This window comes from Halichoerus grypus, chromosome 13, assembly GCF_964656455.1.
Source record: "Halichoerus grypus chromosome 13, mHalGry1.hap1.1, whole genome shotgun sequence".
Classification (NCBI taxonomy): domain Eukaryota; kingdom Metazoa; phylum Chordata; class Mammalia; order Carnivora; family Phocidae; genus Halichoerus; species Halichoerus grypus.
This window is the reverse complement of record NC_135724.1, coordinates 68,496,081-68,510,215: the sequence shown is the minus strand read 5'-3', so window position 1 is coordinate 68,510,215 and position 14,135 is coordinate 68,496,081. Positions and strand designations below refer to the sequence as shown.

Genomic DNA, 14,135 nt, shown 5'->3' with positions numbered 1-14,135 from the left:
AGCCCTGTCAGTGAGCTTGGAAGCAGACGCTCCAGTATGTCAAACCCTGAGGTGACTGCAGCCCTGGCCAACAGCTTGAGAGACCCCGGGCCATAGGCACCTGTTCGGCTGTACCCAGCTCTCCCTTCTGGCCTGGCCCCTTGGCTCCCAGCGGGGCCCCTCCCAGGAATCCTTAGCCTGTCCTCCACTATCCTCACCCTGCATGCTCTAGGCAGCCAACTCTACCCAGTACTCGCTACCTCATCCATATTTGGCCCCCCATTTCAACACCTCCCTCATCTTCACTCTTCTCCCGCAGAGCAGCAGTCAGTCAGGACGAGAACAGAGGCCAGAGACTGGGACCCTACCCAAGAAGCCAGTTCTGGCTCTGTCAGCTCCCTGTGGGACCTAGGGCAGGTCTGAGGCTGCCGGGTAAGGTAGGATTTCCAAACACTTCCTTTTTCAGAAATAGAATTCTTATCAAATGTAACACTAGAAGAGCCCAATAGCTAGCAAATAAGGGGAGCTGCTGATTGGGGGCGGAAGGTACAGGGAGGGCTGGAGTCCTGCCCGCAGGGCTCCCCACTCTATTGCCTCCCGGGGGCCCCACTGTCCCTCTCATTCGATTCCACATCCCCCCAGACCCTCCTCCTGCCCAAGGCTGTCCGCGCTCCATGCCCTCTTCAAGAACCACCATCAAGCTCAGCTCTGAGGCCCTTCCATCTCCACCAGTGCCTACCTAAGCCCTGCACAAGCATCAGGAGGGAGGCAGAACTGAAAAGCAGTAAACAGGATTCTAGTCCCAGCTAAAACCTGGCACGGCAGGTCAAGGACCTGGATTCGCATGTGCTCAAGCTGAGAATTTGGGAGGGAAACAAGAATTCACAAAGGCGGGACAGGGGATGCCACTGATTTTGCAGTGAGAATAATGTTTATTGAGAATGGCTCATTACAAACAAAATATATATATGTATATATATATATATATATATACATACATATATATATATGTAGAAAATCTCTGCAATGCAAAAGATCCCTTTTGTCCCTGTGCGGCTGGAGTGAACAAAACCAAGTGTCCAGTGTGGCTTCGCTGGGCCCCCAGCATGTGGACAGGGGTCATGGGTGCCAAGTGCTATGGGCAGAAGTTCCTGAAGTCTGGGCTTTCTCCAGCCTTGTGTTCAGGACGTGTGCAAGAACGCCTTTACGTCTGCGTTCCACCCCCATGACCCTCCCGGGCAGATGGCACTGTCTCAGGCACAGGTAGCTTTCTTGTTATTCTTCCGGATGGGTGACCTCCAACTTGCGGCTTGCCCCGGGACTGAGTGTTTCTACATGCCGTGTGATGGACTGAGGTGCTGTGGCCGCTCTCTGTGGAGGCTGCTCCCCGTCATCCAAAGCTCCACTTCCTCATTGCTTTCCTTTTCCCTTGATGCGTCTATCCTCACCACAATTTGAGCCAGATCCTTCCTGAGGGTGCCCAAACCCCACAGCTGCCGCACGTGGTATTCTTGGGCGTGAAACTGGAACTCCCCGGGGATCTTGGGCCGCCCAACATTAAGGCAAAAGAGAGAAGACCAGTCTGAAGACACCGCTAGTCCCTGAAACCGGGGTGGCTAACTGGCAGCTAACCAGCTGACCGCGCGTCCCTCTGGGCCGCAGGCTGCATCTGGTGTTGAGGAGCAATACGGCTGGATGGTCTGACAGCCCTCGTAAGCAGAGCCCACCTCTGCCCCTCAGAGCAGCCATGGTGGGGAGGTGTCAGCCGGCTGGTGGGAACAGATGCTGGGCATGGTTTGCAGTCCAGAGGGTAGCAGCTACCACCGCGACATGCCTTGGGCAACAGAAGACCAAGACACAGGGGTACGGGGGCAGTGTGGCTGCTGGGACAGCCCTGCTCCTTTGCCAGGGACAGCTCATGAGGGGTGGGTGTCCTTGGCCCCTTTGGGAATGATCCAGTTCCCTTAGCTTTTAGGTGCAGACCTGGGTTCGAGACCCAACCCCACCACTGTCCTGGACAAACTCCCCCGAGACTGATGGCCAGTTTTTGTCCGTAAGGTGAGGGGCCCTGGCTCTCAGCCCGCCAGCCCTGAGTCCCTTTCTCTTTGGAAGAGAACGTGGGCTGGCTTATCTGCTCTGTGAAGAGAGGTGTCAGTGGTTCCAAAGTACCTGCAATCTCACTATTATTGTCTTACTTGAGGGTGACTCTCACTCCCCACAAGTGAAAAATTTAAATCGCAAAAAAAAACCAACAAAAAACAAAAAACCAAACAACCCCCTACCCCCACCAAGAAAGAAAAAAAAAAGAAAGAAGGAAACAGGTCTAGTCCATGTTACGTGCAGTGCTGTGTGACCCCGGGCAGGTGCCACCCTTCTCTGTCAGGACAGGAGAGACCCAACATTCTGTGCAAAAGGTCCTGGCATGAGGATTGGGGGGGGTGGGAGGCCACAGGCGGTCTCCCGCCATTGCCTCAGGAGTGCAGGCCCCAGCACCCCAGCCCCCAGGTCTCTGAGGCCTGGGGCTCCCCACACCCAGAGAATGGGCCCCACTGTCGGGGCTTAGGCTAGTGTTAGGAAGGCTCACGGGTTGGGGGACCTTTGGGACCCAGGCGGCTGCGCCTGGCCCTCCAGGTCAGGCATTCTTGGAGTACGCTCAGCACTGCTAGCTAGCAAGAGCCAGGGCCCTGTCTACACCCGAGGGCCCTCCAAACTACAGTGCTATAGTACCTGCGGGCTGCGGGGGGAGGGCTCAGCGTCCTTTCGGCCTGAGGCCCAGCCCTCCCCAGGGCCCGGAAGCCTTGCAACCAGCCACAGGAACTTGGGTCCCCTGGGAGGTGGGAGGGAGCGGTGGCATCCACCAAAGGGCACAGGGAGGTCTATAGCACTTCTGGGGGCGGGGGAGGGGGGAGGGCAGTTCCCAGCAAGGCCGGGAGTAGTCTACAGCCCTGGGGGCCGGGGTTGGCTACATGGTCTCCAAACACACGGACACCATCCTGACGAGTGGCATCTCCAGGGCTCAATCCCCAGGTCTGTGGGGAGATGAGCTCAGGCTTCTCCCCTGCCCTGGGTCAGGTTCACAGGCAACAAGGGCACCCAGAGGGCTGCAAGTCCTCTGGGCACGGTTCAAGTCAGGCTTGGGTCCTAGGGGAGGCTCTACTCAGATGCTCTGGGGACGCCTCCAGCAACCAGCAGGTGCGTAGGCTAAGTGGCATGACGACACGCATGACGCTGGCAGACAAAGCACGCATGCCTCAGGCTCTAAGAAATCCCTGGGGCTTTGTCACACGGGTCAAGGCTGCAGTTCCGCATCCAAGCCCCAGCAGCTCGGGGCCTGGGCCAAGGCCTCCTGAGTTGGCCCGGCTCGGGTGGGGCAGGGTGTGAGGGCCTGGGCACACCAGGCTCCCGCTGTCAGCTGTCCAAGTAGACAAAGAGGATGTCCTCATCTGTGCCATAACTTGTTCTGGCTTCCTCGAAGTTACTGATGCTGGTGCTGCACATTCCTGCTGGGGGCAGGAAGGGCAGAGTGGGCTCAGAGGGCGGGGGACTACACCTGCCTCGCTGACGCTCAGGGGAGCTGGGGGAGCTCTGGCCATGTCCCACCTGCCTGGCCACCCTCTGCCACTCGTCTTCCACCCACAGGAAGCCTTCCTTGCCTACTTTAGCCTTCATGAACTCATCCTCTGACCCTCCCCCCAGTTTAGCAGATGGAGGTCAGGCCCAGAGGGGACGAAACATGCTTGAGGACACATGGGGTAAGTCTGCTAGAGTCGGGGCAGTCCTTTCCAGTCCCCAGGGCGGTGGGGAGCCCTTGCTGCATCTGGAGCAGGAGCTGGGACTGGGCAGACTTTCCTTTCTGATGAGTGTGCTTGCTGGCTGTCCTGGGAAGGCTGCAGTGAGGGAGCTGCGGGGGGAGGAAACTGCAGAGTAAGAATGAGGTGGGGCCCCGGGCAGTGGGGTAGGGCTGGTGGTGTGGGAGGGACAGATGGCCTAACCTGGTGTCGCAATGACTGGGGTGTGAAGGCCGGTATGGCCTCAGGTGTGTGGCTAGTCTGTGTGTGGCCAGAGGAGTGGCACAGATGACAGGAGCCCAGGAGGAGCCGAGGCTTTGGGGAAAAGGCAGTGAGGGAAGTCTTGGCCACCGGGTCGAATGAGAAGGAGTCACGGGGCCTGGACGGTGAATGCAGCCTGCCCCACCCGCGGTCCCCGGCCAGCCCAGCACTCACGGTCGGCGTAGGCTGGGTTGTTGTAGAAGATGCAGCCAGTGGCCCGGTTGTAGCCACGTAGCACGATGAAGTGGCCCTGGTAGTCGGGGGTGCGGCAGAAGCAGCGGTGGCCACTGGGGGCGAAGCAGCAGTACTTGACGGGACTGGAACAGAGGTCGCAGTGCAGTACCCCAGAGTTCACAAGCACAATGGCCACGTGGCCCTGGGCCAGGTGCTCCTGGATATCCTGCACGCTCACTGTGCTGTGGGCGGGAGGAGGGTCAGCTGGTGCCACTGGACCCCATTCCCCATCTCTCAAGTGGACCCCTGCCTGGATCACAAAGCTTGGGGCCGCGGCTCATCTGCCCTCCCTCCTGAGCTCCTTGCAGGTGGGAACATCCTGCTTTGTCACTGTGGCCTGGGCTCAGCCCAGGATTAAGCATGGGACCAGTGCCGGGGGGCAGGAGGGCTCTGAGTGTGCCCAAGGACAAGCTGGCCCTGTCAGGTCCTTCCAGGGGTGGCAGGAAGTCAGCTCCAGAGGGGCCCCTGCCACGGGCCACTGAAGCAGCACATGGGACCCCACCTCCCGGCCTGGCTGGTGAATTTTTCTTTTTTTTTTTTTGCTGAGCACCTTCCTTGGTCATTTACTCTAAATCACATGCAGTTTACGCTGGAAGCTGTCAGTCCAATTTAATCCCCCAAATCTGAGCCAAGCGTGGCTTTGTCAGTTTCAAAACCACATGCTTCTCTGAAAAGACTAGTTTTCTTTTTTTTTTTTTTTTTTCTCGAAGGCTCCCAAGGCAGAAAGGGTTGTCCGGGAAGGGGCAGGTCAGCAGCGCTTCCAGGGGATCCCTAGTTCCGCAGAGCCAGCTGTTCCCCGAGGCAGACTCTTAGGCATGGCCCCATTCAATGCCCCCACAGAAGGCAGCAAACTAAGATTTCTTCAAACTAAGAATCCAGAACGGGCGAGCGGCTGTGAGGTAGTGGGCCCCTAAGCGAGGGGCCTCCTTCCTCCATGGTCTCATCAGGAGCGACGGCATTAGCCCTCCGTGGCCTGGCCCAACTCCAGCCCACGGGCAAGTCATGTGGCAATCTGGTTTGGTTGCCTCAGCCCAGGGAAACATGCCGTTTTTCCACTTGGTCTTTGAAATGAAGTAGCTGGCTGAGTTCCCAATGGTATGTACCAGCGCGGGATTTCAACTACAGGGAAAAAGCGGGGGCTAGGCTGGAAGGAAAAGCACCATGCTCCATGGAATAACAGGGTGCAGAGTGCCAGGTTTGGATCACAGCATGGCCGAGCTCCCAGCAGTGACTGTGGGCCCCTCACACTATTTTCCCACGGGACAGCACCAGCTCCCACTCAACAAGACAGCACGTGGCACGTGCCACTAAATGAACATTGGGTGCCTTTCCTCCCAACATGTGCCCGTGTGGTGGACGGATGCGTGGAGACTTTTCCCGTTTTCGTAACTACCTATCGTGTGGTAACATGATGTTAACAGTGAAAACAGAAGTCATTCAAGAACAGGGAGACCTGAGCAGAGTGGTCTAGGGTAGCCCAGTGGGGATCTAAGCTAATGCACCTCAGCCCGGAGAAGAAAGTCTAATATTAGCATCGGGGCAAGTTACTCCCAGGGATCTGCCCGAATCCTGCCCTCATGTATAGATGAGAATGGGGGAGACCCACAGAAGGTCACGGAAGCCTGTGGGGAGATCTGAGGGCCAGGTCTACACGCGGGGGGCTGTCCCCTGTCACCCTCCATCACTTTGCCAGCATGTTCCTTAGGCTGTCACCACTTCATTAAGGGTTCCTGTGTTCTGTCTCAAGCTACCATTCTGTGAGCAGCCTGAGGGCTGGCTGGAGTCTGTCTTGCTCACCTGTCCCTCCAGGGCCTGCTTGCGATCCATCCTAGGCCACAGTTTTGTGTACAGCAGGTCACGTAGTCCCACTTGTCCCCATTTTATGGATAGAAACAGTAAGGCTCAGGAGGGCAAGTCCATGCCGTTGGCCACCTGGGTAGGACACCCCAGTTCTGCCTGACTGCCAAAGTTCCTAGCCTTTCCTGTACGCCATCCTGAGGCCTCCCTGACAGCAAGTGTGTGGGTGAGCAGGCACACAAGCAAGAGTGAGGGGAGGCTCACCATTTCTCCACGAGCACCTTGCAGGCCTTGGCTTGTGCAAACAGCTGGTTCACCCGGGTCTCCTCTGTGTCAAAGTGCTTCCTGTAGAAGGACTGAAGACAGTAGGGCAGGTTGGAGGGGCTGCCTGTCCTGGCTGCCCTCGCCCCTTCTGGATGAAGTACAGGGCACATGATGGAGTTAAAGATGGTCAAAGAGGGGAGGAGCCCAGTCTGCTAGGGGAGATGGCAATGCTGCCCGGTAGCATGCCTGGGCAGAATGCTGTGTGTGTCTTCAACAGCAGGGTGGCTGGCCAGAGTGCATGGGACTATACAGAGGCATGAGGAGGATGCTCAGGAGATGGGTAGGCAGCTGAGCTCGGGTCAGCTCCCCCAGCAAGGCTAGTCATCCCTGGGCTTGTGTACCCTGTGGGCATGAGCAGGAGTCTGTGGTAAATGAGCAAAGGGGTGGCTGAGCCCACCTAGATGCTCCTCCACTGTTTGGCTTAGCAAGGTGAGGTCCAGGGAACATACTTCATTTGGTGTAGGGGACTGAAGGGGGCTAGAGCCCCTGTGGGGGAAGCAGGAGAGACCCTGTTCTTGGGCTATTTTCTCTGCCTTGCAGCTACAGTGATCAAGCCAGATCCATCAGCCTTCCTCCCCTGGCCTGGAAGGGTCAAAGGAAAGTTAGGTTGACTGGCCCTGGCCACCATGTGACAACCCTCTTGCCAACGAGGCCAGCAGAGACTCTACTCTGCCAAGTTTGGGAGCCTGGGCCAACGTGTGCCTCTGTAGCAGGCAAGACTGGCTCTAACTACGTGGGTCGGTGGCCGGCGGGGGGTGGGGGGTGCACTAGTATAATGGTGAGGCTATCTTTTTCTTTTTCAAAAAGAAAAAAAAAAATAGGAAAGACAGTATTTCAGTTTTTCTTCCGGAATACCAATTATCCAGCTTGGAGCCATCTGTCCCTGTGACAAGGAAGAAAATGGGCAAGTGGTGGCAGGGTAGGGTCAGAGTGACATGCTCTGAGGCCCTGGGCCCTGAGCGACAGGAGGAAAGGATGCAGGAAGGCAGCCTGAGATGCTCCTCTGCACATCATCAAGTGCTCTTGAAGGCGGGCAATAGGAGTCTCACTGCTCAGAGGCTTTGAGCAGGCTGGACCCCAAGGTCACCTAGGCTGGCTAGATCGAAAGTCCTACCCATAGAGTCTGGTCTCTGCACGCCTGTGTATCCACTCGGGTGTCCAGGCCTTGACCATACCCCCTTTCAATTACTGGACCTAGGTGAAGGCCTGGTGGCTGGCTGCCCACCTGGTTCTTGTAGCCCTTGTCGACACCCAGGGTCTGAGTGCAGAAGCGGTGCCTCACGCCAAAGTGGCGCATCAGGTAGGCCAGGTCAATGGTCCAGATGCTCCTGGTTAGGCGCAGCTCCTGCAGGGCGCTCTCAAACTCACTGTCGTCCAGCGGGCCCAGGTACCTGTGTGCAGATGGGCTGCTGAGGTTGGCTTGCTCACGTGGGCAAGCTGGCTAGGGCCACCCTCCTCCCAGGGGCCCACCAGCCACTGTCAGGGCTCCCACTCCCCAAAGGTTCCAGCCTTTGTCATGAAATCCTGTATCTTGCCTACTTCTTGAGCACGACCTGAGGCTGCCTGGGGTACCATGTTGGCCCCAGAGTCAAGGATTCTGCTTCTTGAATCTCTTGAAGGTTACGTAACTTCGGGTAAGTTGCCAACCTCTCAGGCCTCACCAGCTTCATCTCTAGGATGAGATGCTTGGACCACATCAGTGGTTTTCTAAGTTTTAGGCACAGAACCCTTTTGTTGAACATGATCTTGCCTGGAATTCCAGGATATAAAACAGGTAAGGGACAGGTTGCTCTGGGGTTCCTGGCAGCTACCTGAAAAGTCTCCTACAAGGAGATGACTATGGCGCTCTATGCTCTGACAGTCAAGGTTCCTGTGATATTCACACAGCCTTAGTTCAACAGTTGGCTCCCTAATGACACAGTCTTGCAGGAGCCTCAAGTTGGAAGGTCCCGTGTCCCAGTGATGGGGTCACTCTGTGGACCAGGCCCAGGTACCTGGGACTTCCCTGGTTATCCCCAGAGCCGCTACCTAGAAGGCCTCGTCCACCCTTTGCTTGCTTTTGCAGATGGGACCAAGCCTGGATGGAAGCTGGGCCTCCTGTAAGCCCCACCCAAGAAAAGCCATATGGATGATGAATCCCACCCAAGTCTCTCCCTGTTTCTCCTTCCAGCCAGAGCAGATGGTGTGGATGGGGAGGGCCTGGGCCTGCCCACTCACCGCAGCACCATCTTGGAGCAGGCCAGGCCGCAGTCCCAGTGGTAGAGCTGCTGGATGATGGGCACGGGCAGCTGCACAAAGTCTCCTGCGTGGAAACACAGGGAGGTCACAGACCCTTAGCATTATGCCTGTCACTGCCACCCCCACTGAGGCCACCGTCATCGGCTCCTGCCCAGATCCTGTAGGGGCTGTTCAGGGGCCAGCAAACAGCCTTTCGGGTGCCCCAACCCATTCTCCTTACAATAGCAGTAATCTCCCCCAAACACCAGTCAGAGTAGGTCAGCCCTACACAAAATCCTCCAATGGGCTGGTTCCTATATCTCTTAGGACAATGCCTTCATGGCTGCTGCCCCAGCACCCTCTGCCCTCTCACCTCCCCCCGACCTCTAGGCAGAACCTTCACCTGCTGTGATCCCTTATGCCCTAGGGCCTTTGCACACCTCTTCCCCCTGCCTGAACTCTCCTGGCCTCCCAGGTGCCTGACCTAACTCCTGCCTTTGGATGTCACTTCTCCATCATGCCTAGCCCCCAACTACATGCAGTCCCAGCCTTACAGGCCTCTCTTTTTGGTGGGACCTCCAAGGAGGCTAGCACACAGGGCAGACACATGGGAGATGCTCAGCAGATATTCATGCCTGAATTCATGAGGCCCCTGGAGGTTTGCCCAACTCCAAAGCCCCCAGGGCCACCAAAGTATGAAGTCCACAGTTAGACGGAAGGGAGACTGTCATGTAATCTGTGTATGTGCAATGCTACCCTAGGTAATCTCTCAGTGTGTTCTTGTCAAACGGTGTGGAGGAGTAGAAAGGGCCCGACCTCGGCATTTTAGCCCCAGCTCTGTCACAGCCTGGCTGTGGGCTGAGCAACTGACTTCCTCTTGCTGGACTGAGTCTGGCTATCTCTAAAGTGGGGGACTTTGGTCTGATTCAGTCATTCAATCAACAAATATTTCCCAAGAGCCTAGTACCTGGCATGTGAACCAGAGATGTGGTGGTAAGTGACACAAACAGATTCCTGTCCTGGAAGGGTAAGAGAAAAACAGAGGGCTAGGCCGGGGAAATGGTGGGGGTGTGCCTTAGAGAGTGAGAGTCAGGGAACACAAGACAGAGGGGAACAGCATGCTAAGGGGGGGCCAGCTGGAATGTGGCCTACTGGAACCTCCTACTCCAGGATCCCATGAATCTGGACAAAGTTCAGAGTCTGAAGAAATGGGAGGGACTTCCCTTCAGTGATCATCACCCACTGCTCATTCATGACACTCCTTTAGCATGTGAAAACCCAGCCCACGTTGTTTCCTCATCTCGGGGGGTCTCTGGGGTCTCTCTTGAACCCACAACTTGCCTGTGCAGAGCACCCCAGAAGCCGACTTGCCATGCCAGCCCCGGCTCCCACTGCAGGGAGCAACCAGCAGGTCCTGTCTGTCCTGGCCTTTCAACCTGCTGGCCTTGTCTGGGCAGCGTCTTGCCTGGAGCGAGTCCCAAGCTCCTACTCTCCTATGTCTAAACCCTCCCCAGCCTTCAAGGCCTGGCTCAGATGCTACCATTTCTGTTGCCTTTTCTGATCCTAGGCTGGCCACACCCTTTCCCTCATCTGCACTCTGCTAGGCCAGAGTTCATGCTTTGATTCACAGGAGAGGACCCTTGCATTGAGCTTGTCTGTGTCCTGCTGAGCTGTTGTACATTCTCAGGACGCAGGGACCCGTGACTGCTCCTTCACTGCCTTGTACTGGCCTTCCCCCCTCCATTCCCCACCTCCAAGGGCATGAAACAGGGCCTATGGATGGCAGGATGGCATGGGTGAGTATAGGCCACCTGCTGGCTGAGTCACTTGAGGAGAGGCACTTGGCCTCTCTGTGCCTGCTTCTTCCTCTACGAAATGGACCGCCACAGATGCCAGCCTGCAGAGTGCTATGAGCACCCAGGGCAAGAGCGTGTTGCAGGTGCTGACATGAACCCTGCGCTCCATCTAGAGGGCCCTGGCGCCCTGAGCCCAACTGGGCTGAGGCTTTGTTCCCTCCCCCTGACCCCAGATGCCTCTAAAAGGAACCCAGGCCATCATTCGAGGCCTTCCCGCATTTGCCTCTTCCCACTGTCTTGGATTCAGTTCTGAGGGCTCCGTCCAGCCTGACTTCTGCTTAGCCTCTGTCCTAAATTCCACCCCCAGCTCCTCTCCCATCTGCACATAGTAGCCAGAGGGATCCCAGTCCCAGTCTCCCATTGCTCTTAGAATAAAGTTGTCACTCCACACCATGGCCTGCAGCTCCCTGCCAGCCCCAGGCCCCACCACCCTCACCTTGGCCCTTACACCTCACTCACTCAGTTCCAGTTACTGTGGGAAACCCATCAGGCTTCACTGTACAGCTGCACGTACAGCTGCCTCTGTCTGGAACTTTCTTCCCCTGCAGATCTCAAGGCTGCCCCTTTTTGTCATTCAGGTCCCAGTCCAAATGTTCCTCCCCTGAGAGGCTTTTTTCTGACTACACCTTTGCGGGGAGAGGGTCCCCCCTTCCCAGCCTCCTGTTTGTTTCCTTCACAAAGTACTTGGCAAAATTAATGAGAAAAATAAAAAATAAAATAGAGCTACTCTGTCTCCCCACAAGACTGTAAGCTTCCTGAAGACAGAGAATTTGCTGATCTTGTTCACTGTTATTCCCAATGCCTAGTATCTGATGCTTAGCAGTAACTCAACAAACATTTGTTAGAAGAAATGAACCTATTTTTTTTTTTTTAAGAAATAAAATTATTAAGCACTCAGTGTGTGCTATGGTTTGGGGACACTAAAGATGACTATGTCCCAAGTCCTGCCCTCCAGATTCATAGTCTAAAATAATTCCCCCCGATGGGCTGAGTGGAGAGAGAGCTCTATGCAAGGTGCTATTCTCTCATGATGGAATGCCTCCCTTTTCAAGAATCCTTCACCGTGGCCATAAACTTTATTTCTCTCTACACAGGCTGTTTACTCCCCAGTTTTTGCTCTTGCAGATCCCTTAGTCTGGAATGTTGTCTCCCATCTCTGAACAGCCAAATGCTCTGGTCTCTTTCCCTCTCTGAGCCCTTCAATATGAGTATTTGAGGGGATCGTGTCTGCCTTCCCCACTGGACAGACTGAGAATATCTCAGTGGCAGGCAGAGACAGGGCTGCATGTGCCTCGCCCCAGCCCTTGAACCAAAGCAGGCACTCAGACATGCTTGATGAATGGAAGGTGTTTTTCCAAAAAGGCCTTATCCCTTGAGATGCCCAGGCCTACTTGTCACAACAATGCCCCAACCCCTCCCCCAATTTCCCCCACCCCGGCTTCCAGACTACAGCCCCTCTGTTCACGGCTCCCTCCTTACTCTGCAGCCTGGGCTCTGGCACCAGCTAGCTGGGTCATCTTAATGGCCAGGCTTTGCCTCTGTCTGTGCCTTTCCCTATTTCCAGCTGTAAATGTCGCATAGGACAGCAGCTCCCTAGGGTCTTTGTGAACTCCACTGCCCCTCCTCTTCTTGCCCTGATCCTAGAACCCCTTGATCCCCAGGCCCTGCAAGGCTAAATACTCCCACATGGCCATCCCCAGTCTTGGCATGGGCAGGTCAGCTCACAGGGATCCAGAGATACTCCTGTGGGGGGCTGATAAGGAGAGGGAGGGCCTTCCAAGCCCAGAACTACTGCCAGATGTTGATGCCTGGAGCCAAGGGACTGTCCCACCTAAAAGTAGGGTCTGCCTGTAAGGCCCTGGCCTGGCTTCAGTTGGCAGCTGTTGTCCAAGAAGGCAAGCCCTGGATACTTAACTCCTTTCAACTCTATCTGCTCATGTGCAAAAGTGCAAGTAACAATGGTAACCTACTTTACAAAAGGGTCCTTATGAGGATTAATGAGGCATTGCATGTAAACAACTTAGCACAGTGTCCGCTCATGGAAAGCTCTCTATGAATGTGAGCCATTACTTCACTGGGACTCAGGAAAGGCAAATGTCTGGTTCAAGATCACAGAGTTAGATAACTAGAAGAGTAGGGATGCAAATGCCAGGATAGCATCAGACCTTATGCCCTGCTGCATTCACAAAAGAGACCACTCCCTGGGTGTCACACCAAGGTCCCTGATGTCTTAGCGTAGGGTCCCACATGCTCTTGACCTCTCCCATGAGTTGGCACCTCACTTTAGAGTTTACTAGCACTTTCTCTTTCTCATCAACCTGGAGAGCAGGAATCATTCCTTTCCCCCTCCCCCACTCAGAGAAGCAAACTGAGGACCACGGCACTGAATGTCAGCCTTAGTTTCTGCCCCAAAGGAACTCAGGCCACCTGGGGGCAGAAGGAACCCGAGGGTCAAGAACTACAGCAAGACAAACCGCTAAGTCTGGGAGGCCAGGGTAAGGGGCACATCCATTGCTCTATGCTCTCAGCCAGGTCCCTGCCCTTCTAGGCCTCAGTTCCCCCATAGTTCCCCGGAGGGGACGCGGGATCTCCTAAGGCGCTCCAGCAGGACTTTTCGCTTCTGGGGAAGGTGCCGCCCTTGCACCGCAACCAGGACCCTCCCACCATGACCGCTTTCACAGAGCTGACTGGGGTCCCAGCCCTAGGAGTATCAGGAAATCCCAAGGGACCCGGGCTGGGGGTTGAGCGGCCAAGGCGGGAGTGTACACCTGGCCAGGTATCGCTCAAAGCTTTACAGCCCGGCCCGTGGCGGCGGTGGACCCAAGGTCGCGCGGCTGGACCCTGCCCGCGCTAGGGCGGGGTCCCCCTCGTTCCCCCCGGCGAAGGCCGGGCCCTCGGGGAGACACTGACCGGGCTCGAGCGGCGGCCCCGCTGCCTCCGCCTCCGTCCTCATGACCCGGGCCGCGCGGGGCGCCCATGGCCCCGGTCCGGCTGCAGCTTCGGCTTCGACTGGGGCGGGAGCGGGGCTGGTGCGTGTCAGGTTCCTCCGCCGTCGCCACCGCCGCCGCCACCGCCACCTCCACCGCGGTGGGGAGAAGGGGAGGCGGCGGCAGGGCCGCCCCAAGCCCCGCCCCGCCCCTTCCAGGCTTCGGCTCGGGGCCCCGCCCCTTCTTTAAACCCCACCCCTTCGCTGGTGCTCAAAGAAGCCCCTCCCTTTCTTTTCCCCTGACTTCTGTTCCTAGAGGCCCCCAGCCTCCGGATCTAAACGGGTCCTGGCCATTGGCAGTCTCGGCTTCTGGTAACCCCGCCCCTTTCCCCCCACTCCTCGCGCAGACGCGCAGGCCCTTTCACGCCTCCGTTCCCCGGAAGCTCCGCCCCTTCTCCTAAGCGCGGCCCCCCAGCCCTGCCTTTCCACCGGCACTGGTTCCCCGGAGACTCTTCACCTTAGCGAACTCCGTCTCTGCCTGGCCGCACTTCTCTGCCAGCCTCAGGCCTAAGGCCAGGTCCTATCCGTACACCGCAGGGCTCCAGGAGACCTAACACTACTTCGACTTCCTTGAGGGACGGCCGTGGGCCGGCTCCCGCTCTACTCGAAACCTGTTTCTCTATCCGTACGGTGAGATACCTCGCCTTACTGAGGGCGCCCCTTACCTGGTGGTGCCGGGTTCCAAAGGTTAAA

General features: G+C 56.7%; 1 protein-coding gene across 2 annotated transcripts; it reads right to left on the bottom strand.

Annotated features, from left to right (window-relative positions):
* Positions 1–888: 888 nt before the first annotated feature.
* GUCD1 (guanylyl cyclase domain containing 1) lies at positions 889–13,579 on the bottom strand. Of its 2 annotated transcripts, none has more exons than XM_036110925.2 (6): positions 13,367–13,579; positions 8,601–8,685; positions 7,609–7,774; positions 6,324–6,415; positions 4,203–4,444; positions 889–3,479 (listed from the first exon to the last, which is right to left on the bottom strand). In XM_036110925.2, exons 1-6 carry the CDS (start codon positions 13,407–13,409, stop codon positions 3,388–3,390), a joined length of 720 nt encoding a protein of 239 aa, XP_035966818.1. In that variant the 5' UTR covers positions 13,410–13,579; the 3' UTR covers positions 889–3,387. The 2 variants fall into 2 exon arrangements, with proteins under 2 accessions (XP_035966818.1, XP_077916831.1); XM_078060705.1 differs by having other exon boundaries at positions 889–1,520.
* Positions 13,580–14,135: the final 556 nt, after the last annotated feature.